At 39.2% G+C, this 26,671-nt stretch overlaps 1 protein-coding gene across 3 annotated transcripts in view; it reads left to right on the forward strand.

Moving 5' to 3' along the window:
• sclt1 (sodium channel and clathrin linker 1) overlaps positions 1 to 26,671 on the forward strand; it is an 88,493-nt gene that overhangs the window by 8,043 nt on the left and 53,779 nt on the right. For all 3 annotated transcript variants that reach the window (XM_063046663.1, XM_063046664.1, XM_063046665.1), the window contains exons 4-13: positions 1,446 to 1,513; positions 2,052 to 2,104; positions 2,632 to 2,704; positions 2,799 to 2,854; positions 3,588 to 3,723; positions 4,848 to 4,970; positions 5,171 to 5,236; positions 12,214 to 12,284; positions 14,052 to 14,142; positions 21,665 to 21,756. In XM_063046663.1, coding sequence (XP_062902733.1) covers positions 1,446 to 1,513; positions 2,052 to 2,104; positions 2,632 to 2,704; positions 2,799 to 2,854; positions 3,588 to 3,723; positions 4,848 to 4,970; positions 5,171 to 5,236; positions 12,214 to 12,284; positions 14,052 to 14,142; positions 21,665 to 21,756 — 829 coding nt within the window. The remainder of the gene's footprint in view (positions 1 to 1,445; positions 1,514 to 2,051; positions 2,105 to 2,631; positions 2,705 to 2,798; positions 2,855 to 3,587; positions 3,724 to 4,847; positions 4,971 to 5,170; positions 5,237 to 12,213; positions 12,285 to 14,051; positions 14,143 to 21,664; positions 21,757 to 26,671) is intronic.

Here is a 26,671-nt window from a genome sequence, read left to right on the forward strand (position 1 = left end):
GATAAGATGAACCAGTGGGTGGTGCATATCTAAGTTCATGAAGAAATCTGAGTGCAGATTATGTAAATTGATTTATAATGTCTTGCTGCTCATACAGACTTAAACATGAGGAGCACAGGCTTTGCTTCTTCTCTCACCCAGGGAATATTGCTGAAACAAAGCTAGTGTGACTGTGAAATTGCTGCGGTTGAAGATGGTAAATGGATACTGATAGATGAGTATTGTAATTGACAACAAAAGTTGTTGTGTTCTATAAAACTGCACAGAAGAAAGCCATATGACTCAACAAAACTTTGTTAGTTTATGATCCATCTGATTCTTCGTCTCATCTCTCCACCAACCCTTTTATTCCTTTCTCATGTTCTTATCTTTGTTCCTCTTGAATGTACTTAAGCTGTTCTGAGTACAGAGATGAGGAGAAACTGCTTTTCCCAAACAGTGGTGAATCTGTGGAATTCTCTGCCCAATGAAGCAGTGGAGGCTACCTCAGTAAATAATCTTACGACAAATTTGGGTAGATTTTGCATAGTAGGGGAATTGAAGGTTATAGGGAAGAGGCAGGTAGGTGGAGATGAGTCCATGGTCAGATCAACCATGATCCTTTTGAATGGCGGAGCAGGCTCAATGGGCCAGATGGCCTACTCCTGCTCCTATTTCTTATGTACCTACTCCTATGGCAGCATTCCATATTCGCATCTCTGTAGGCAATTAAGTTTTTTTTCTGAATTTGCTGTTGGATATATTAGTATATACAGTCTTTTCCAGTTAATTGGAACTCATCAGGATCAGTACATTTTGGCCCAATTAAGTGGCTGCCTCAATTAGCTGAAGAGTCTATTAGCTGAATAGTTAAAAAGGTTTAAAAAGAGTGAAGCTAAACTGAATGATTGAAACCGCAAAACTATTCGGAATTGTCTTGTGCTTATTTCTCGACAACTATCAGTGACAAAAATCATGCTTTTTGAGCACAAACACCCGCGACTGATGCTAGTTAAATATTTTTGCCGGAAGCACGGTGTCGTGTCTAACAGCCACACAAGACTATGCAACTGGAACGAGTTAGAACCTGTTCAGCAAGTTTCCTGCCCCAATTAAGCAGCAGAGTGTCCCAAGTAAACAAATTCAGAAATTTCCTTAATATGTTTTGATCTTTGAAAGTTGTTCCAAATAAACATTTGCCCTGATTAACCAATAGCCCAATTAATCGGAACTTGTAGTTAAATTTCCTAGGTTCTATTTCCCATCTTCACAGACTGAAATGTCTTTTCTACCTCTAGACGACCAATTATTTTCACAATGTTTAAAGGAAAAAAATCCATATTGATTTGTAACTATGGCCTGTATTTAGCATTTTCTCTGGTTTTCAAAAGGAATATGCTTTTTTTTCAGAACATTAGAAAATAAGGTATTTTTAATGTTTTGTGTTCAAATTTTGTCTCTTGTAGTGCAGCGGTTAAATGCTGTGCTGGCTCAGTACCAAGCAATGCAGCTGCCCAGTTCTGCTATTAATGAGGTATAGTTTCTTTCATTATTATATTTTCCATTTTTTTTGTTATAGCTGAATCATACAGTCTGACAGAATGTTAAATCTCTTTATCTGTAATGGCTTTAGAAGATTCATCTCATCGTTCAATTTGCAAGTTATAGGTTCAAGTGCGTTGTATTCAACCTTCAGAACTCAGTATTTGTGAAATCAGCAAGCTAAGGCTTAGCTTAAGCACAGTTAGAAATGCTGTTTCACAGCTCCAACAACTTGGGTTCAATCCTGAACTTTGGTGCTTTTTGTATGAAATTTGCTCATTCTCCCTGTGACTTTGAGATTAGTTTTGGATTAGTGTAAATGGGTTGTTGATGGTTGGTTTGGATTTAGTGCGAAAAAAGAGGTTGTATTGACATGCTGTATCGATGAGTTTAAATCCACATGTTCAGTAGGAAATAGTTTTCAATTATGCTCTAGATAAATTCGGGGACTTGTTGAGTCCTCTGTGGAAGTCTCGCTATACAAGCTTTGATTAGGTTACATATTAGTAGTATTTTCTTTGTTGAATTAGGTCAGCCAATTAGAAGAGCATGATCCTCCAGCACCTTGGCTCGTGGACAAATGGTAAAGGCCACTTCGCTAAATTCTGTTGGTTAAGTTCATTTTATTTATCTGCATATGATTTTGTTGTATTGCAAGCATTTTCATTAAACTGCAGTTTCTTTTATGTATTTTTAAAACATTTGGATATTTTTAAATATTAAAAATTAGATTTATTAATGATAAATATTGAGTGATTGAGGTGGTTGCATCATTAGCCCGAAATGATCACAGAATTAAAAATGTGAAGTTCTAGGTACTCTCTAAAGTTAATTGAATAATATGATCATTTCCAGTGCTTAGCTGTCAAAACCTGTTCAGGAGTTGTTCATGATGCAGAAAAGATATACATATAAGGAGAACACAGCTTTTAAATGAAGGGGGCGAAAGTTGTATTAAAGATTTGATAACTGCTAATAATTCAGTACATTTCTCATAATCTCCATTTAATAAAACAGCTGTTAAAGCTTCATGATTTGTATCATTTGAATTTGTTAGTTTTTAAGCATATTTTTTAATCTAATTTTATTTTATTCCTTTTTCTCTGATAGCCTTTTGGCACCTCTTGTAGCAGAATATGATAAACAGTTGCAACAAATGAATCAGCAGTTGAATTGTCACCAGGTAATCTTCACCTTTGCTTTAAAAGTTATTTAATGCCTTAAAATTTATGCATCCACTTTCCAGCAATGAATTTTCTTTTAAATTTTAACATTAGATTCATATGAATGAGATGAAATTAAAGCTTGAAGTTGTCGTAAAAGAAAATGAAAGGTGAGATTATACTGCTTTTCAGTTTAGAATTATTGCAAAGTAAAATGACTATAATCTGAATTAGAGCAGATTAAAACAAAAAACTTTTTTAAAGGTGTTGTAAAATTTCCTTGGTGTTACAGATTTGCTTCTTTTTCAAGGGTAGATAAAGTGTAATACTTTCAACCCCAGGGCACAGATTTCAACAAACCTGGCTGGGCTAGCAGGTCTTTTGTTTTCATTTGCCGTTCTTTTCTTCAAATACTGAACACCGCAGCTTAGTCCCCATTTGGTTCCTTGGAAGTGCTGGCATGCAGTCAGCCATCATTCTGCCATTAAACATATTTTGATTGGAGTTGTCAGTTTTGACAAAGTGTCAGGATCTATGTAATAGTTAAGGACATCTCAATCATGCTGCTGATGTTTGCAAATGTACTTAATAGCTTTGTTCATATTCTGACTTTGTTCAAAGGCTGATACCATTTTCTCATTCTCTGTTGAGCCACTTGTCCACTGACTCAATGTAAATTGTAGGCTGAATTTAGGACTGTTCAATTATTTCGTTTTCAATGACTTCATTTTACCCGAATCTTTCAGTACATTATTGTAGTGAATGGCTGAACAGAGCCCTTTAATTATTTTTTCTAAATTCAGTCTTGCTAACAAATTGACTAATGAAAAACATTTCAGATTTAAAGAAATAATTAAGACTGCAATACCTTATAATTTGCCCATTTAATTGTCTTTGCTCTAGACTGCATGCAGAATTACAGGACACCATTGAAAAACAGTTAGAATCTCTACCTGCTGGTGCAGGCATTGGTGATGTTGACTTTACAGAAGGAGAAGTGGTGCAAAGTCTGAAGAAACAGTTACAGCTTGCCAATAAGGTAAGCAATGATCAACAATGTGGCAGATTACTTAATTTTTCAAAAAATCATGATAATTTTGATAAGTTAATCTGACAAAAGTGTGTAATGTAGCCTTCAGATATAATCTCCTGGAAACTAGAGTTACTGCCGTGAAGACTAATTAAGTAATCATACCATTAGGTTGAAATCTAATCTAATCTAAATGGCCACACAGAACTCTGATTTTAAAAAGTTGCATTTTTACAATAATTTGAGGGCTTCCATGGAGTGACACAGAGGAATCTGAGGAATACATGTATATCTTTCCTGAAAGTAGTTTTACAGTTAGGTAGGATGGTGAAGAAGACATTAGGCACTGATCCTTGTGGACACCACTTGCCACAGGTTTCCAATCTGAAAAACAACCCCACACTACTGTCCTCTACCAGCTTCTACCAAGCCAGTTTTGTATCCATTTGGTTAGTTCACCCTGGACCTCGGTGATCTAATTTTCTGGATTCACCTACCATGCCTCATCTTATCCAGTGCCCTACTGAAAGCCATGTAGGCAGCATCTACTGCTCTGCCTTCATCAATCCTCTATCTTTCTTCAAAAAACGAAAATTCAAATCTTATTTGTGGGACATGATGTCCCACGCACAAAGCCATGCTGACAATCCCATATCAATCCGTACCTTGTCCCTTAGAATCCCTTCTAGTAATTTTTCCACCACTGATGCTGGCCTCACTGACTTGTCCCTAGCTAGCCTTAGTATTGTCACTGTTATGTAGCAAAACATAACCATTCACTTGTATCTAATTAGAAACTGAAAACAGCAAATGAGATTAATATTGTCAGAAGTTATATTGTACTCTTTGTGCTTCTCCACATCAAACTATTTGTTCATATTTTATAACTTTTAGTAGCTTATATTACCTTTTTTGAAGAGTGTGTGGAGTTAGAGCTCATTTTCAAAAATCACAACATAGCTGTGTATAAATGATCAGCAGTGAAATTAACAAATTAGCTAAAGGGTTGTGATATAAGATTGGATCTAAATGATGCATATTAGATAAAGTGACTGTACAGGACATAATTGCCATTCTAGATATACTTGTAATAAAAAAAATCACTTTCATCACAGACTTCTCTTGTATTTTAGGAAAAAGAGCTAGCCTTGGAGTTACATCAATCAGTTTCACAAGAATTAGACCAAATGCAGCAGATGTACCATGATCGCATCACAGCAGCAGAGAATCATGTCTTCAGCCAACAACAAGAGACTGTACGATATCCTTAACGTTTTGATATTTCATAAGAGTTAAATGATTTTTTTATTTCTGATGAAACATGCAGAATGAGATTCTTCATTTAAAAAAATTAAAGTCTAAAAACATTAATTTTAAGTACTTATTAACAAATGAATAATTTTTTTTCTTCTGAGAAGCACATGCAAGAGCATAACTTTTGGTATTTCTATTCCAGGAGCAGTTGGCTCACTTTCAACAACTAGCTCAGCAGCTTAAAATGACTAATCAAAAATTGAAAATGGTAAGCCAAACACAAATGGGAATATCCAATGCAGCCTGTTTCACATAATGAACTCTTCTGAAAATAATTTCATGCAGTGTTCATGTTATAATATATGTTTACTGATGGATTATATTCTGAGAACTTGATGGTCAGTTTCTCTCATTATCAGTTTAAAAGATTTTGTGCCTGTCATTTTTCTCAAGTTTTCTTCTTGGCCCTGTGCTAAAGTAATTGCCTTTGATGATGAAAACTTGAAATGTATATATTTTTGCTTCTGACCTGATAAAACAATAGAACATTTTTTTTTAGTTACCATGGTATTCTGAGCAGAGATTATCAGTGATTAATGAATTATAGTTTTTTTAAGAAAATAAAAGGATGAGTCCAGCCAATTACTGTTTATAAAAGAATAAGTTATTTAAATGGAGCATTATAGAAAAAATGGTTAAAATTGTTAATATTGATTATCTTTTAAAAAGACAATTTAAAAAATAACCATTCTAAGTATTGTATCTTATAAGAAATATTCTTGTACCTTATAAGAAATGTGAAACTATAGGCTTTACATCTTCATAAAAGATCAAGGGAAATAAATGTATTTCAGTGAGACTTTTGTTCCTGCACTAACAATGACAGACATTTTATATCCAGTTAGTATTTGTTTGTTTTGCAAGCTATGTGTTAAGCACTCATTTCAACAGCAAGTCTGCTCCTATAATTAATTTATACCAAATTCATCACTGAAAACAATGGAAGCACTAAACTACGTACAGCATTTTACTCTTCTCACCTGCCTATCACCTCCCCTTTGAGCCCCTCCTCCTCCCTTTTTATTCTGGCATCTTCCCCTTCATTTTTAGTCCTGAAGAACGGTCTTGGCCTGAAACGTCAACTGCTTGTTCATTTCCATGGTTGCTGCCTGACCTGCTGAGTTCCTGTAGCATTTTGTGTATTTTGCTTTGTGTTTCCAGCATCTGCAGAATTTCTTATGTTACTGTATTGTACTGTTGCTATCACTGAATATCCAGTGTTCACTCATAAATGACAGAAGAGAAATTGTAAGCAGAGGGAAGCCAATGCCAACTGGCACAACCATTTACTATCCAAGTACACCAGATCAGTGAGGATTTCAAAACGTATCATCCATTGCCACGTGTTCTTGCAACCACACAGCTGGAGTCAATCCACTGTTCTTGGGTTATTAATAAAAACATTTGCTGCTTTATTTGACAGTAAAGATAATCATTATATACATTACATTACAGCTCCAGTGTGCAGTTTCAATCCTGATCTGGGGTGCTGTTTGTGCAGAGTTTGCATGTTCTCACCATGATTGCATGGGTTTCCTCCTAGTCTTAAAGAAATCCTGTTAGCCTTATTGTCTAATGTAAATTATGCCTTTTCTGCACAGAAGAAAGTTGATCATACTGTATGTGAATGAGCATAAGTTGCTGAGGTACAGGGAAATGGAGGGAGAATGGGATCAATGCGATTGCTCCCCTAGGGTAGACATGATCGGCTTTGAGAATGTTGGACTCCTGTCCAAAACTGCCTAGCTCTTCAGGCTCATCCTGAAGTTCAAAGATGATTATTAGCTGCTTTTTCCCTCTACTGATTACTTGCGTCGCAGAAGGAGGCCATTTATAGACAATAGGTGCAGGAGTAGGCCATTCAGCCCTTCGAGCCAGCACTGTCATTCACTGTGGTCATGGCTGATCATCCACAATCAGTACCCTTTTCCTGCCTTCTCCCCATATGCCTTGACTCTGCTATCTTTAAGAGCTCTATCTAACTCTTTATTGAAAGAATCCAGAGAATTGGCCTCCGCTGCCTTCTGAGGCAGAGCATTCCACAGAACCACAACTCTCTGTGTGAAAAAGCTTTTCCTCAACTCTGTTCTAAATGGTCTACCCCTTATGCTTAAATTGTGGCCTCTAGTTCTGAACTCCCTCAACATCGGGAATGTTTCCTGCCTCTAGCGTGTCCAATCCCTTAATAATCTTATACAAACCCCATTTCCAGAAAAGTTGGGATATTTTCCTAAATGCAATAAAAACAAAAACCTGTGATATGTTAATTCATGTGAACCTTTATTTAACTGACAAAAGTACAAAGAAAAGATTTTCAATAGTTTTACTGACCAACTTACACAAATTTAGAATTTGATGGCTGCAACACACTCAACAAAAGTTGGGACAGAGTTAAAATAAGATTGAAAAGTGCACAGAATATTCAAGTAACACCGGTTTGGAAGACTCCACATTAAGCAGGCTAATTGGTAGCAGGTGAGGTATCATGACTGGGTATAAAAGTAGTATCCATCAAAGGCTCAGTCTTTGCAAGCAAGGATGGGTCGTGGCTCACCCCTTTGTGTCAAAATTCATGAGAGAATTGTTAGTCAGTTCAAAAGGAACATTTCTCAACGCTAGATTGCGGAGAACTTAGGTCTTTCAACATCTACAGTACATTATATTGTGAAAAGATTCAGAGAATTCAGAGACATCTCAGTGCGTAAAGGGCAAGGTCAGAAACCACTGTTGAATGCGCGTGATCTTCGAGCCCTCAGGCGGCACTGCCTAAGAAACCGTCATGCTAGTATGACAATTATAGCCACCTGGGCTCGGGAGTACTTCGGAAAACCATTGTCACTCAACACAGTCCGTCACTGCATCCAGAAATGCAACTTGAAACTGTATTACGCAAGGAGGAAGCCATACATCAACTCTATGCAGAAACGCCGGCGAGTTCTCTGGGCCCGAGCTCATCTCAGATGGACCGAAAGACTGTAGAGCCGTGTGCTGTGGTCATATGAGTCCACATTTCAGCTAGTTTTCGGAAAAAACGGGCGTCGAGTTCTCCGTGCCAAAGATGAAAACGACCATCCAGATTGTTATCAGCGAAAGGTGCAAAAGCCAGCATCTGTGATGGTATGGGGGTGCATCAGTGCCCACGGCATGGGTGAGTTGCATGTATGTGAAGATACCATTGACTCTGAGGCATATATTAGGATTTTAGAGAAACATATGTTGCCATCAAGGTGACGTCTCTTCCCGGGACGTCCATGCTTATTTCAGCAGGACAATGCCAGACCACATTCTGCACGGGCTACAACAGCATGGCTTTGTAGACACAGAGAGCATGTGCTTGACTCGCCTGCTGCCAGTCCAGATCTATCTCCTATTGAAAATGTATGGCGCATCATGAAGAAGAGAATCAAACAACAGAGACCACGGACTGTTGAGCAGCTGAAGTCTTATATCAAGCAAGAATGGACAAAACGATTAAAAATTTCCAAGTGCAAATCTACTGCAATTAGTATCCTCAGCTCTAAAACGATTAAAAAGTGTTATTAAAAGGAAAGGTGATGTAACACAATGGTAAACATGCCAATGTCCCAACTTTTGTTGAGTGTGTTGCAGCCATCAAATTCTAAATTTGTGTATGTTTACAAAATACAATTACGTTGGTCAGTAAAACTATTGAAAATCTTTTCTTTGTACTTTTGTCAGTTAAATAAAGGTTCACGTGAATTAACATATCACAGATTTTTGTTTTTATTGCATTTTGGGAAATCTCCCAACTTTTCTGGAAATGGGGGTTTGTATGTTTCAATCAAATCCCCTTTCATCCTTCTAAATTCCAGTGTATACAAGCCCAGTTGCTCCAATCTTTCAACATATGACAGTCGTGCCATCCCAGGAATTAACCTCGTGAACCTACGCTGCACTCCCTCAATAGTTAGAATGTCCTTCCTCAAATTTGGAGACCAAAACTGTACACAATACTCCAGGTGTGGTCTCACCAGGGCCCTGTACAACTGCAGAAGGACCTCTTTGCTCCTGTACTCAACTCCCCTTGTTATGAAGGCCAACATGCCATTAGCTTTCTTCACTGCCTGCTGTACCTGCATGCTTACTTTCAGTGACTGATGAACAAGGACACCTAGATCTTGTTGTACTTCCCCTTTTCCTAACTTGACACCATTCAGATAGTAATCTGCCTTCCTGTTTTTGCCACCAAAGTGGATAACCTCACATTTATCCACATTAAACTGCATCTGCCATGCATCTGCTCACTCACCCAACCTGTCCAAGTCACCCTGCATTCTCATAACATCCTCCTCACATTTCACACTGCCACCCAGCTTTGTGTCATCTACAAATTTGCTAATGTTACTTTTAATCCCTTCATCTAAATCACTAATATATATTGTCAATAGCTGCAGTCCCAGCACCGAGCCTTGCGGTACCCCACTAGTCACTGCCTGCCATTCTGAAAAGGACCCATTAATCCCTACTCTTTGTTTCCTGTCTGCCAACCAATTTTCTATCCATGTCAGTACCCTACCCCCAAAACCATGTGCTCTAATTTTGCCCACTAACCTCCTATGTGGGACCTTATCAAAGGCTTTCTGAAAGTCCAGGTACACTACATCCACTGGCTTTCCCATGTCCATTTTCATAGTTACATTCTCAAAAAATTCCAGGAGATTAGTCAAGCATGATTTCCCCTTCGTAAATCCATGCTGACTCGGACCTATCCTGCTACTGCTATCCAAATATGGCGCTATTTCATCTTTTATAATTGATTCCAGCACCTTCCCCACCACTGATGTCAGACTATCTGATTTGGGCCATGAAATACATCTCTGCTTCTAACAGCAAGGTATTCATTTCATTCCCCTTATTTCGCTGCAGCTCTGTCTCATATACTTACCAACTCCACATTGATTGTTTGCCATTTAACTACATTATGCGATAATATATAGCTAATTAAACTAGTAGCGCATCTTTAAGACGTGGTAGAAAACCAGAGCACCCGGAGAATCAGTCCTTTGCCCTGGCCTTGAGCATACATCTTTCTCTAGTTTTTCTGCCTGTTTGTTTCAAAGGAAGATGTCAGCATATACCCTTTGATTTGGAAGAAAGTTCAGGATATGCATACATTTGACTATAGATTTATAATGTCAGATTTATTAGTTGACTCCCTGTTGAATTCTGTATTCTGTTTTAAATGGGGAAAATTCTGGCTGATGTACCCAGTTAAACCTAGGCTTCTGACCACTTGATTTTGAGGATTGTAAGGCTTTGGATAAGAAAGATATTCCATTTTAATTAACAATTTTTACTTAAATATTTTAATTTTTTAAAAAATATTTACAAGTTCTTATTTTATCAAAACTTTTTTGATTTTTTTTTAGTATATTTCACTTCCTAATAATTTTAATGGATTTAATTGATATCAAAAATATTTGAAAATGTATTGTTTATACCCATCTACTTCCTCTAACAGTATTTTTTCTATTTAGAAGCCTGGCGTTGTTTTTGGTCTAGATTTAGTATCTAGACATTACTTCCCCTATTGAAGTCCGTTTCAGACTAAATCAGGCTTGTCACGTCATCAAATGCTTGATAACATGTGGAACCCATGTCTTCTCCATCACCTAGATGTCTTCTCCATCAACCATTGGTTGATTCTGGCTATCTGTTTCTCATCCATGCTTTTCTGGGCACCAAGCAATCTCTGCAATGGTGTCCTGGTTTGCCTCCCATCTTCAACCTTCCATGAACACGTGTTTGGCCAGAGTTCTGCATATATCTTAACATATCAATTACCATTGCATTTCACCCCTATATTTTCGGTAGTATATTAACTCCTCAGTTTCCTATGCCTGAATTCTTACAAGATTAGATTTATTTGTCACATGTACATTGAAAAATGGTGAAATGAGTCATTCGTATCAAAGACCAACATAGTCCAAGGATGTGCAAGTGTCGCCACACTTCTGACATCAACACAGCTAATCTTAACATGCATGTTTTTGGAAATTGGGATAGAATAAGCGTCTTGTTTACTGTTCATACCAGAGCCATTATTGCAAAATGGACTAACTGTTCATTTATCTTAGTGAATTGAATTTTCAACAGTTATTGTTTTTGTGTGCAACATGTGCATCCAACCTACACCAAGATAAATGAACAGTCAGTCCATTTGGTAATAATGGCTCTGGTATGAACAGCAAACAAAGCACTTAAGTTATTTCCAACTGCCTTTGTTATTAATGTGCACCATGACCTGCTGCTCACCCTTGCTCTTGAGAATCTTCTGCAGCTGCTCTTAAGACCACTTGGACCCTAGCATCTGGGTGGCAGTACACCATCCTGGTTTCTCTTTCACAGCTATGGAATCTGCTAACTGTCGCCAAATTATCAATCATCAATCACTATTGCTCTGCCTGACTTTACCCTTCCTTGCTGAGCCTCCGTGCCAGCCACAATGCCACTGATTCAGCTGCTGCTGCTGTGCCCTGATAGGTCATTTCCCCACAGTATCCAAAGGAGTGTACTTGTTTACTGAAGGGAATGGCCCCAGAGGAACCCTGCACTGACTACTACTTCCCCTCACTTCACTTTTCCTGGTGGTCACCCATCTACTGTCTGAAGCCTGCATTTTGATTAAGACCACTTAGTAAAGGTCTCATCTATGAGGTTTTCAGGCTTCTCGGTGGCCCTACTACCCCAGCTCTCATTGTCAGTTAGGCGCTGAAGTTGGGTGCACGTCCTGCAGATGTGGTCTTCAAGGAGACCATTAGTTACCCTGAGATCCTGCATCTCACAAGAAGTGCATTTCACTGCCTGAACTACCATCCTGCCTACACTTGTTATATCTCTATATTCTCAAGCTTAAGTTCCAGCTTGCACTTTTTCTCACCTAAGCCTGTTGAGCGAAACCTTGACTACTCTAACACTGTCCACTCCAACAATGGCTGCTCCCAAATAGTTAAGACCAATATTATTCACGTTGAATAAAGATGACATATTGTTGGCTAGTGACTATGACAATGCATATAGTTTGAAATAAGAATCTTTCAATATTATGAACATGCTAAAAGCACATCTTGAGTTCTGTTCTTATTTCAGCTTGGCTCTAATGAATGGTTGCTGTGCCTAGAAACAATTATTCTAAAAGAGCAAACCATTTTGTTCTTTAAACAGACTAATCAGGAGCTTATTAAAACAGTGACAGATCAGAATTTAGAACTGGAACAAAACCACAGAGAACTGAGGTATGTATATTTTAAATGATCTCATGATGAACCATGCCTTCCTTCACATTCAGAAAACACTGTCACTTAGATCACATTTCTTCCCCATTCTGATGTCTGGTCTGATCAACAACTGAACCTCTTGACAGTGTGTGCATAAAATCGCTGCATCATGATTAACTGATTAGATATTTGCATTAACCAGCAGGTGTATAAGTGTAAAATAAAGAGGCCCCTGCGTGTATGTGTAATTACACTCTAATGACAGGTAGTCCTGCAATGGTGTGTGATTCTCTTTTCACAGATACTGCCTGAGTATTTTTAACATTTTTTGTTTTTGTTACAACAGGTAAATAACACCTTCAGTTTTTATTTTCATGAAATTAAACTCAACTTAAAAGAAAATGTTAATTTCCTAGTTTACCTTGCTCTTTCATAAATGTTCCTCTCAATTCAATATTGTTCCTGCACTTGGTGTGGGTGTATCAGGTCAGTTTCCCCACCATGAATATCAGAGCACAACAGGATGATCACCAGTAAAAAAAAACAGCCCAGAAGTTTAGGAATTCAACCTTGTGTGGGAATCTTAATTTTGGTGGCACCTGGAATTGCTGGCTATTTGGTGTGGGATTGTCTCCAGTTCATTACAAGTTTTGGCCAATATATTTTTCTCCTTTCATTTTTGTGTGTCCTGCTGAGTAAGTTTCCATTTTTGCAACACCTTCCAAGGATTTCAAAATGACTACATGCATCTTTTAGAGTTTAGGTTTAGATTTTCAGACAACGATTTACACTATTTTAGATATGGAAATACCGATTTATTTCATTATTTGATAAACCAATCTAAGTCAGTTGACAAGTAGATGAAATCCCCTCTCCTCCCTCCTCCTCGGGCAGTCCCATGTGATCGAGAATGTTCTCCTTCCACTCCAGTACTGTGGCTTCTACATTAGCTCATGAGGTCAGCTTGGGGCCCACAGATTGCCATATTTACACTTTACATTCTTAATTACTCCACCACCCAACCTTCAACTAATCACTACTGCTCTCTGATCCTCGCCACTACTTGACACACGCAAGCAGTCAGAATATGTCAACGACTGTTTGCTATTAAAAGCTGCTTCTGACATGTATTCCTTTTCAGAAGAGCAGTTTACTATAGCTATTTTTTGTCAATGGTTTTGATTTAAAAACTGAAATAAGGCATTCAAGAACTGGAACAATTATGAGATATATCTTGGTTCTCCGACATGTTCAGTGTGGTAGTAAAACTGCTATACTTTTATTAAATTCATTTCTGTTGACATCAGTAGATTTCAGAACCAGAAATCCTCTACTGTTTTGTGCTGTTAGCACAAGTGGTTCAAGACATTTCCTCTTGCTGCCATATCAATTTTGATTAAATAATTAATTTTCCAAAAATAAGAGTTTGCAAAGATTGTATGTAGTATTATAAGCATTTATGAGCACATACAGCACTCAATATTAAGAGTGAAATGTTAAATGCAACTGAAACCTGGTCCAGATTTTTTTTGTACAATTGAAGGATGGATCTTTATAGAGAACATTTATAACTGCCTGAACAGAGATGATGCTTGGTTTTACTTCCTGTTAAGGAGATGCAAAATCAATATCCCTCATACCTTAGTGAATGTCAGCTTTGGTATGCATTACGTGGGGTTTGAACCCATGGCCTAGCGATTCCAACTAAGCCAAGCTGATGGTTAATTAAGTTAATCTGTTTCCTTACACAAAATAATTGTACAGAGTGTTTGTTTTTTTGTACAGGAAAGCAAAGATAGAATTGCGAATGGCAAACTTGAAAATGGAGGAAATGAATAAAATGATGCAAAGCATGCAAGAGGACATGCAGAGAAATGCAAGTACCAAAATGACTGTATGGTCCATTTTAACTGAAGGTTGTCTTTGTGTAAGGGAAATTGTGATCAGATATGATGCAGGGAAACAAATGCCATTTCATTTAAACCTGTGTTGATCCTGTATTATTTTCATTGAAGAACCAGAATTTTTGTTTTTGGGCAGCACTCTGATACTGATTTTAATTAGAAAAGAGAATTCATCAGCATTAGTAAATCAGCAATCCCTTATGTAACTGCCTGATGCAGCGGAATGGGACCGTGTTCATGGTATTATCGGGGAATAAATATACTGTATCACCATTTTGGAATTCAGAGATTTATCTGTTCATAAAATTTGCACATATATGATACAGTGCATTTGTATGTTCTGTGCAGTGAAAGTCAACAGAATATTCTAGTCATATTTATGTTACCTCAGTACAATATCAGTTCTTTTATATTCTTCTATGATCAAAAAGGCCAAAGTTTTTCCACATGGGTTCCAGTCCTTGAGCATGCAGTGGTGGCAGGGCCAAAACTTCTTCCCAGTGAGTCTGTGCGGTGACTGCACCAAGTTTCAGTGTGTTGCTTAGCAATATTTAATCATAGACAGCTACTTGCATTGGAAAGCCAGCTGGTTTTGCACAGATTGGAAGATATATTTCACTGAATTGTTAATATTCTCATAGTAGTTGATGTTTACTTCACAATGTGTCTTGAACTCTCAGGAATACAAGAATGGCACCTTGAAGTGGACAAAGGCAGACTTCAAGCTAGATTAAAGCATCCTCCTGGCCAATGTGCCATCACAAGAAAACAAGATGGAGGACTTTAGGGCAATATTGCTGTATCAGAGGGAATAGGGAATTGAGGATTGCGGTGTTCTCTCTTTCAATGAGACATGGCTCACCCCAGACACGGCAGACCAGGAACATCTAATAATTAAGTGCCAACCTTTCCACTTGCCAAGAGAGTTCTCTACCATGATCCTGACTGCAGTTTACATGTATTGAATGCCCTGATTAATATACAGGAACCAACCTATTCTGATGCCTTGCATGCCCTTGCTGAGGACTTCAGTCAAGTTTGCTGGAAGAAATCACTACCCAATTACCATCAGTATATCACCTGTATGACCAGAGTACCCAACCATTCCATCCCTAGAATTTATTTTGGGAAATTTGATCATCTGCCTGTCCTCTTCCTACCTGCATACAGGCTGAGGCTGAAAAACAAGGCACCATAGTTAAGGACAGCAAGAGAGGGTCACGCAAGGCCAAGGAGCAGTTACAGGAATTACTTTGAGTTGGTGACTGGGCCATGTTGAGGATTCATCAGAGGACCTGAATCTATATGCCATGGTTGTCACAGACCTTATAAAAACATTCGTAGACTAGTGTGTACCCACAAAATTATTCAGAGTTTTCCCCAACCAGACGCCTCGGATAAACTCAATCTGTAATCACAGGGCCAGATCGGTGGTGTTCAGGTCTACGGATCCTGATATGAATTCCATCTCACATGTGACGTGGCAATTCCAGACCAAACTTTAAAAACAGAAGGATGTTCGACAGCTGTGGCAGGGTTTGAATGTTATCACCTCCTGCAATACAAGACCAGGCAACATGTGTGTTAAAAAAGTTTCACTCCCAGAGGAGCTTAATCTCTTTTATGCTCATGTTGACTGACAAATTACAAAGGCACATTCATGAGCTCCCACAGATCCCAACAATCCTGTGATTTTTAGTCTCTGAGGCCAACATGAGAGTATTCTTTAGGAGGGTGAACCCATGGAAATCATCTGGCCCAGATGGTATAGCTGGCCAAGTACTGAAGACCTGTGCTGATCAACTGGCTGGAGTGTTCACTAATATCTTTAACCTTCGGCAGTCTGAGGTACCCACCTGCTTCAAGCAGGCTTCAATTATACTGGTGCCTAAGAAGAATGTGGTGACCTGCCTCAGTGACTTTGTCCAGTAGCACTTGCATCCACTTTGGGAAGTGCTTTGAGAGGTTGGCCATGAAACATTAACTCCTGCCTAAAGAGTGACTCGGATCCGCTCCATTTTCCCTACCATCACAACAGGTCAACAGCAGATGCTATTTCACTGATTCTTCATTCAGCTCTGGAACATCTGGGCAGTGAAGATGCATACATCAGGATTCATCCCTTCAAAACTATTCAGTAAGCTCATTACCTTCTTGTGCAACTGGATCATCAGTTTCCTCACTTGCGGACCCAATCAGTATGGACTGGCAACAATATCTCCACAATTATCAGCAGAGGCGCACCACAAGGCTATATGCTTATCTCCCTGCTGTACTCATTTTTATATATATATAAGGTGGGAGATTGAAAATTTGGTTGAGGGTGCCAAAACAACAACCCCTCACTCAATGTCAACAAGCCAAACCAACTACAGGAGTAAGAAATCAGGGAGTCCATGAGTCAGTACTTATTACTGGATCAGGATGCAGAGAATCAGTAAGTTAATTCCTCAGTGTTACCATATCAGAGGATTTGTCCTGGGTCCAGCACGCAAGTGCCATTTCATTTTAAAGAAGGCACAGTAGCACCTCTATTTTCTTAGAAGTTTGTACAGATTTGGCATGTCATATAAAGCTTTCACAAATTTCTATAGATACACAGTGGAGGGTATCCTGACTGGTGTTTACACGCCAGACTGTGATGAAACCCAAGTACAAGAATGGAAAAGCCTACAAAAAATGGTAACTACAGTCCAGTCCAGTCAATCACAGGAAAATCCCCCCCTACCACTGAGCACATCTACAAAGAATGCTGCTGCAAGAAAACAACATCGATCATCAAGAACCCTACTATATATGCTCTTTTCTCCCAGCTACCATCAGGACAGAGGTACAGAGGCCTTGAGTCCTGTACCACCATGTTCAGGAGCAGTTATTAACCTTTAACCATTAGGCTCCTGAGCTAATGTGGATAACTTCTCTCACCTCAACACTGAACTGATCACTGGACACAACCTGTGAACTCACTCCCAAGGACTCTACAACTCGTGCTCTTATTATTTATTTACTTGGCTATTACTTTTTGTTTTTGTTTTCACATTTGCCCACTTTGTCTTATTATGCACATTGGTTGCTTGTCAATCTTTGTTTTTCATTGATTCTATTGTCTTGCTTCATTCTATTGTGAGGACAAGTGGAACTCGATCTCTGTTAAGGCCGTGGGAAATTGGGGGGGGGGGCGGGGGGAGAATGGATGTCTGGGAAATGGAGGTAATGCGGGTGAAAAAAAGTAGAAAGGAAAGCGTCATTTTGGGGGCAGATGCGGCAGGATCGGAGGGACTGGCATTTTCACAGAACACAGAGTGGGAAGAGGTAGAGTCAAGATGCCCGTAGGAATCGGTGGGTTTATAAAAGCTGTTGGTAGGCAGTTTATCTCCAGTGATGAAGGCATAGATTTAGAAAGGGGAAAGGAGTTTCAGAAATGGACCAAGTGAACTTAAGAGCAGGGTGGAAGTTGGAGGCAAAGTTGTTGAAATTGATAAGCTCAGTATGAGGACATGAAGCAGCTATAGTCATTAATGTAGCACAGAAAGAGTTGGGGTAGGTAGTAGGAAAAGCCAGGTGGGTGGGTGAGGGGGGAAATGAAGTAAGAAGCTGGGAACTGGTAAGTGGATAAGACGAAGGGCTGGAGAAGAAGGAATCTAGTAAGGCACAGACTATTGTGTGATTCAACTGTTCAGGATGATCTACGCATGTTGCATCTCTTGAAACCTATGTGGGAAATGTACATTCAAATAAAGTTGGATGACAGTCTTATCTAAGAACAGCCATTTGAGAGCAGCACATGATGATGTAAAAACTGACTTTGCATGCAGGATCTGACATAACAGCCCCATCTTACCATCAGTTAAGCAAGGTCTTGTACTTGTTTTAAACTTCTGCTGAAGATGTCAAATGACTTTGACAGTCTATTTGAGGAACAATCCAATAGAATCCACCATCTTTCAAGAATCCAAGATCATTTGATGCATCTTAATGCAGGGTTTTGACCTAAAACATTGACAATTACTTACCCTCGACCCCCGCCCCAAGATGCTATTCACTCACCCATTGAATTTCTCCAGCACTTTGTTTTATGCAGATCTCTATTTGATTAATGTATGGAGAAGTGAATCAGAAACTAGGACTGTGGAAGTTGCACCCCCTGTTGATTGTGTTAAAGAACCTGGCTATTGATTGCAAGACACAAGTATGACATCTTCCATTTTTATCTGGAGATCAGAGTGGGATGTGCTGAGGATCTGCTGGTGTGAAGGATGTGGCTGGCAATGTCATTCAGTGTCTTAAGCTGTATTATCTGTCTCTGATAAAATGGTTTGTGCACAGAAACATGTTAAACGTTATGTAATTAGACAATAGGTGCAGGAGTAGGCCATTCGGCCGTTTGAGCCAGCACTGCCATTCACTGTGATCATGGCTGATCATCCACAATCAGTATCCAGTTTCTGCCTTATCCCCATAATCTTTGATTCCACTATCTTTAAGAGCTCTATCCATCTTTTTTGAAAGCATCCAGAGACTTGGCCTCCACAGCCTTCTGGGGCAGAGCATTCCATATATCCACCACTCTCTGGGTGAAAAAGTTTTTCCTCAACTCCGTTCTAAATGGCCTACCCCTAATCCTTAAACTGTGGCCTCTGGTTCTGGACTCACCCATCAGCGGGAACATGCTTCCTGCCTGCAGCGTGTCCAATCCCTTAATCTTAAACAACAGGAATTCTGCAGATGCTGGAAATTCAAGCAACACACATCAAAGTTGCTGGTGAACGCAGCGGGCCAGGCAGCATCTGTAGGAAGATGTGCAGTTGATGTTTCAGGCCGAGACCCTTCGTCAGGACTAACTGAAGCAAGAGTGAGTAAGGGATTTGAAAGTTGGAGGGGGAGGGGGAGATCCAAAATGATAGGAGAAGACAGGAGGGGGAGGGATGGAGCCGAGAGCTGGACAGGTGATTGGCAAAAGGGATACGAGAGGATCATGGGACAGGAGGTCCGGGAAGAAAGACAAGGGGGGGGGGGTGACCCAGAGGATGGGCAAGGGGTATATTCAGAGGGAGAAAAAGGAGAGTGAGAGAAAGAATGTGTGTATAAAAATAAGTAACAGATGGGGTACGAGGGGGAGGGGGGCCTCCTCTACTGTAAAGATGAAGCCACACTCAGGTTGGAGGAACAACACCTTATATTCCGTCTGGGTTGCCTCCAACCTGATGACATGAACATCGACTTCTCTAACTTCCGCTAAGGCCCCCCTCCCCCCGTACCCCATCTGTTACTTATTTTTATACACACATTCTTTCTCTCACTCTCCTTTTTCTCCCTCTGTCCCTCTGAATATACCCCTTGCCCATCCTCTGGGTCCCCCCCCCCCACCCCTCGTTGTCTTTCTTCCCGGACCTCCTGTCCCATGATCCTCTCGTATCCCTTTTGCCTATCACCTGTCCAGCTCTTGACTCTATCCCTCCCCCTCCTGTCTTCTCCTATCATTTTGGATCTCCCCCTCCCCCTCCAACTTTCAAATCCCTTACTCACTCTTCCTTCAGTTAGTCCTGACAAAGGGTCTCAGCCTGAAACATTGACTGCACCTCTTCCTACAGATGCTGCCTGGCCTGCTGCGTTCACCAGCAACTTTGATGTGTGTCCCTTAATAATCTTATATGTTTCAATAAGATCCCCTGTCAGCCTTCTAAATTCCAGTGTATACAAGCCCAGTCGCTCCAATCTTTCGACATATGACAGTCCCGCCATCCCAGGAATTAACCTTGTGAACCTACGCTGCACTCCCTCAATAGCGAGAATGTCCTTCCTCAAATTTGGAGACCAAAACTGCACACAGTACTCCAGGTGTAGTCTCACCAGGGCCCTGTACAGCTGCAGAAGGACCTCTTTGCTCTTATACTCAATTCCCCTTGTTATGAAGGCCAACATGCCATTAGCTTTTTTCACTGCCTGCTGTACTTGCATTCCAGCTGTACCTGCTGTAATTATTTATGCAAATGATTTAAAAGCTTTGGTTATGGTTGTTATGTATGTTGGAAGTTTTCATGAATAACTCACAGAGTTGGCAATAGGAGCAGGATAATGCTTTATCGGATTGAATAACCTTTTGGACACACTTTCTAGATTTTCCTGTGAAGAATGGTCACGGGAAAAAGATACAAGACTTCAGATGTGTTATATAGAGCAGAGAAAACACTGCTGGAGGAACTCAGAAGGAGACCAACTGAGCTCCTTCAGCAAATTGTTGCTATAGAGGGGGGAACAAAGCTGCTGCCCATTAAGTCTGATACTGGCAAGATGAAGGAATTGTGGAAATAGGTGACAGAAAAGAAAGTAAATATATCATAAATGGTATAATTACTTTCTAAGCTGAATTTTAACAGATATGCTCCTTTTCTAGGACTAAAATGCACAATTTCTATTTATCAGAAATGTTATCGTACATCAAAGATAACACCTGCAAGAATTTTCACCATATAGCAATAAGCTGATTTAGTCATGGTTTCTCATTCACTCAAATATGTATAAATGCAGTTCAGTACTGTTGTAAGAAATATAGTTCTGGTTCGTTTATCCAAAAGTACAATACTGCACTGCTGGAAATCCGGAATGATAAACAGTGGGAGAAATACTCAGCAAGGCAAGCAGCATTTATGGAAACAAGTGATTATGTTTTCAGGTTGATGACCTTTGAACTGAGTCAAATACTGTGCAAAATAATTAATTTGTTTCTGTCAGGTTTCTAGCTTGGCTTTTAACAGTAATGCACAATCCACCCTAGACATTGTCTCTTCTGTCAGTTCCCATCAAGCAGAAGGTACAAAAGCTTGAAATCTTGAGGCTTCTACCCCACTGTTGTAAGCCTATTGAATGGTTCCTCTGTATGAACTTTGGAGACACTTTGGCTTCACCATCTACCTTGCTATGATCTTATTATCAAACTGCACTTTCTCTTTATTTTGTTCTCTTACATTACCTTGTGTAACCTCGATGCAATGAATTAATCTGTATGAACAATATGCAAGACAAGCTTTTCATTGTATCTTGGTACGTGTGACAATAATAAACCAATTCCAGTTCATATTCATACTTTGCCATAAGCTAATTTTTTTCTAACCTATGCAGATTTGCTTGTGAGACTTGAATTTTATTTGTTGAAAATTGTGGTCCTGAAAAATACATTCCAGTTCTTTGTCTATCAACTATTCATTACCACTAGGAAGCAAAATTGTAGCTGCATGGACAGCTGATGGAAGATGAACTGAAATATATTTTTGGGATTCCCAAATACACTTCTTGGGAACTGAAATATATTTTTGGATACAAGTTTGGTTGAAACTTTTTGGGTGGCAGCAGTACCCAAAAACTTGTTAATTTTTTTTTACCTGCAATGAATGTCAGGATTGTTATCATTGACAGGCATGTTTCTGTAGAAACAAATGTTGGTTTAAGAATAACTTGCTTATCTTGGAACCATGTGGTTTTTGTCAATACCTGCAGGACCAGAATGCTGCAGCTGCATTGGGGAGAGAAGAAGCATCAGACAAACGATTGCAGCAGTTACAATCTGCCATAACCCAGTGTGAAACAAGGTATTATAAAACCCTATAAAATTAGAATGTTCTATGATATTGGATTCTTACTTGTATTTTATACTGACCTTCTTTACACATACAAGTTTTAACAAGAATTACATATTTATTTTTATACCCAGCATAGTATCAGCTCTCAACCAGCACCTGTCTCCAAATTATAAACTAATAGAATCAGAATTCAGAATCAGGTTTGTTATCACCGGCATATGTTGTGAAATTTATTAACTTAGCAGCAGCAGTTCAATGCAATACATAATATAGAAGAAGAAGGAAATAATAATAAATAAGTAAATCAATTACAGTATATGTATATTGAATAGATTAAAAATCATGCAAAAAACAATTAATTTTTATTTAAAAAGTGAGGTTGTTGTTCACTGTTCAATGTACATTTAGGAATCGGATGGCGGAGGGAAAGAAGCTGTTCCTGAATCGCTGAGTGTATGCCTTCAGGCTTCTGTACCTCCTACCTAATGGTAACAGTGGACATGCCCTGGATGCTGGAGGTCCTTAGTAATGGACGGTGCCTTTCTGAGACACCGCTCTTGAAGATGTCCTGATACTTTGTAGGCTGGTACCCAAGATGGAGATGACTAAATTTACAACCCTCTGTAGCTTCTTTCGGTCCTGTGCAGTAGCACCCCCCATACCAGACAGTGATGCAGCCTGTCAGAATGCTCTCCATGGTACATCTATAGAAGTTCTTGAGTGTATTTGTTGAAATACCAAATCTCTTCAAACTCCTAATGAAGTATAGTTGCTGTCTTGCCTTTTTTGTAACTGCATTGATATGTTAGGACCAGGTTAGGTCCTCAGAGATCTTGACACTTAGGAACTTGAAACTGCTCACTCTCTCCACTTATGATCCCTCTTTAAGGATTGGTACGTATTCCTTCATCTTGCCCTTCCTGAAGTCCACAATCAGCTCCTTCGTCTTACTGACGTTGAGTGCCAGGTTGTTGCTGCGACACCACTTCACTATTTGGCATATCTCGCTCTTGTACACCCTCTCGTCTCCATCTGAGATTCTATCAACAATGGCTTTATCATCAGAAAATTTATAAATGCATGTGAGCTATGCCTAGCCACACAGTCATGGGTATATAGAGAGTAGAGCAGTAGGCTAAGCACACATCCCTGTGGTGCACCAGTGTTGATCACTAACATCTTAACTACATACTACTGTCCAAGGCCTCTTTCAGAGTCGATGCCTCCAGAAGACATGGTTCATCATTAAAGACCCCTCTCACCCTCTCCATGAACTGTTTATTGTTCTGCCATTGTTCTGCCATCAGGCAAACGTTACAGGAGCATCAAAACTAAAACCACAAGGCTACTAAAGGGCTTCCTCCCACAGGCAGTCACACTGCTAAATAGCTGCTCTACCTGACTCTGCTTTGGACACTTTTAACTTGCACTGGACACTTATAACTTGATTTTAACTGACATGTGGCTGTTGTGTTTTACTACTTATTGTTATGTTTATTATTTAGTGTTGCATTTGTTATGTTATGATTGCACTGCTCCTGAGAAACGCTGTCTCATTTTGCCCTGCAGAGCTGATGTACGGTTAGAATGACAATAAAGTTTTTTGAATCTTGAATCTTGATTGTCAGCGAGGAGAAGTTATCACCAATCTGCACAGATTGTGGTCTTCTGGTTAGGAAGTTGAGGATCCAATTGCAGAGGGAGGTACAGAGTCCCAGGTTCTGTAAATTTTCAATCAGGATTGTGGGAATGATAGCGTTAAATACTGAGCTATAGTCAATGAACAGCATCCTGTCATAGGTGTTAGTATTGTCCAGGTAATCCTAGGCCGTGTGAAGAACCATTGAGATTGCGCTTGCCGTTGACCTATTGTGGCGATTGGCAAATTGCAGTGGGTCCAGGTCCTTGCTGAGGCAGGAGTTCAGTCTAGTCATGACCAACCTCTCATAGCATTTCATCACTGTAGATGTGAGTGCTACCGGGCGATAGTCATTAAGTTAGCTCACACTATTCTTCTTAGGTACTGGTATAATTGTTGCCTTTTTGAAGCAAGTGGGAACTTCCGCCTGTAGTAGTGAGAGGTTGAAAATGTCCTTGAATACTTCCGCCAGTTGATTGGCACAAGTTTTCAGAGCCTTACCAGGTACTCCATCAGGACTTTCTGCCTTGCGAGGGTTCACTCTCTTTAAAGACAGCCTAACACCAGCCTCTGAGACAGAGATCACAGGGTCACCAGGTGCAGCAGGGATCTTCATAGCTGTAGTTATATTCTCCCTTTCAAGGCAGGCATAGAAGGCATTGAGTTCACCTAGTAGTGAAGCATCACTTCCATTCATGCTATTGGGTTTCACTTTGTAGGAAATAATGTCTTGCAAACCCTGCCAGAGTTGTTGTACATCTGATGTCGTCTCCAACCTCACTCGAAATTGTCTCTTCGCCCTTGAAATAGCCCCCCACAAATTGTACCTGGTTTTCTGGTGCAGACCTGGGTTGCCAGACTTGAATGCTATAGATCCAGCCTTCAGCAGACGACGTACTTCCTGGTTCATCCACATTGCTTGTGTTTCCCATTATAGTTAGCTGAGACTAGCACAGAAACTCTTACTGCCTTCTCTTCTACTGGAAAAACCACATTACCCAGGATTATTCTGGAATTGTATACAATGCTCTAACTTCATTGTAGAAATGTAGGTATAAAAGAAACTAAATAACGCATAAACTTAATTATAGCCATGTTGGAGTTCCAATCCTTTGATATTATTGAACTGTTGGGCAATTTTACATTTTAATGATCAGTGAATTATCTGTCAGGTGTAATAATTTTCATACAACTCCTTCAGAAGGGCTTGTAATTCAGAAATCTTGGTAGTAATTGTATACTGAACAGAAATTTTAAAATATCTGTTGCCTTCAAATTTATTAACGTTTAATTAATAACATTCTGTATCTTAGGAAATTAGATATGAGCACAAGATTTTTGTGAGAGGCAAAGATTATAAATTTTTGCTTCCCATGAAGATTGCAATGATATTGAGTCTCTGGAGTGATAATCAAAATTGGGTTTATCACCACTGCCTTGTATGACATGATCAAGAATTTGGGCAGTTGGTGGGGCTTGGGAGTCACATATCTGAGGAGCAGAGTTTGAGGTTGAAGTATGAAGCCAGATTACAGGTAGGGGCAGGAGGAAAAGGTGAATCAGGACTACAAGGTGACTGGGATTGGGTGGAAGGCAAAACTGGGGTATGCAAGAAGTTCAGAGGGTTGAGAGTGGTATTATGATTGGGTTTGTGGGTGGTGTTTAGTGATTGGGCTTTCCATGGGAATTGCTTAGTCACTGGCTGCTCGTGGGGGGAATGAAGAAAGGATCTTCGTAGGAACTGTGGTATTAAAACCTAGTTTTTCAGGAAGTGCCCAATGATGGTAATTATTTTTTGGCAAACTGCAAACACCAGGTTTCATTTGATGGAAAATTAGTTTTCAGTTGGTTAGCATTAATGTTATGTAATTGAATTTAATAAATTTAATGAAGATCTGAATTTCCTGTCCTGTATCCAGGAGTGTGGTCAGGATTCTGAAAGTTGAGTGACTTATGACATAGAAAAAATGCACAATTGATAAGATTTCTAATTATTAAATTTGTATTTAAAGTTGTAAATTTCGAGGAGCATTCCTTGGTAGGACAATGCATATCCTTGATGAAAGAAAACTCGTGGTTTAAAGATAGCAGAAATCTGAATGAAAATAATTTTCCATTCTGATAAAATGAATTGCTGAACTAAATTGGCTATGCTGTTTCTTCACTGTTTCCTCAAAGCATAAAAAATGTAAGGAAAGGGAAATTGTTCAATTACTTAATTTTACTGCTGCTAATTTAGAAGCCAGATGATTGGGCTTAATTTATTTTATAATATTTTAGCCTCACAGTAATTAAAAGCGGTAGGGTTGTATTTCAGAATTTTTGAGAGCAAATTTATGACAGTAAAAAGTCAATAAAAGTTGATCTTGTACACTTGCAATAAAAATAACATTGTCCATTCTTGCACATAACTTATGTATTTTAAATTGATGTTTTTAATAGTTGAAATTAGAAATTTTGACAACAGATAACCAGAATTAATGGGACTATTATCATTAGTGAAAACATTAGGTACAGGAAGAATCTAATAAAGTGGTCACTGAGTGTATGTTCGTGGTCTTCTGCTGATGTAGCCATTCCACTTCAAGGTTCGACATGTTTAACATTCAGAGATGCTCTTCTGCACACCACTATTGTAATGCATGGCCGTTTCAGTTACTGTCTCCTTCCTGTCAGCTTGAAACAATCTGGCCATTCTTCTCTGACTTCATTAATGAGGCTTTTTCACAGAATTGCTGTTCACTGGATTTTCTTTCCATTTTGAGTACCATTCTCTGCAAATTTTTGTGCATGAAATCCCAGGAAATCAGCAGTTTCAAAGTTCAAAGTAAATTTATTTAAGAAAAGTACTTGCTTGTCACCCATGTACAGCCCTGAGATTCATATTCTTACAGGCATACTCAGTAAATCCAAGAACCATAATAGAATCAATAAAAGACTGCATCCAACAGGGTGGACAGCCAACAAATGTGCAACAGTCAACAAACGATTCAAATACTAAAGAATATAATAAATAAGCAATAAATATTGAGAACATGAGATGAAGAGTCTTTGAAAGTTGAGTCCATAGGTTGTGGCTACAGTTTAGTGATGGGGCAAGTGAAATTGAATTGAAGTTATCCCCACTGCTTCAAGAGCCTGATGATTGAGGTAACTTCATTCAATTTCACTTGCCCCATCACTGAACTATTCCCACAATCTATGGACTCATTTTCAAGGACTCTTCATCTCATGTTCTCAATATTTATTGCTTATTCTAAGGTACTTAAGCCATTTTATCTGGCA

The sequence above is a fragment of the Mobula hypostoma genome, chromosome 4 (genome assembly GCF_963921235.1).
Source record: "Mobula hypostoma chromosome 4, sMobHyp1.1, whole genome shotgun sequence".
Lineage (NCBI taxonomy): Eukaryota > Metazoa > Chordata > Chondrichthyes > Myliobatiformes > Myliobatidae > Mobula > Mobula hypostoma.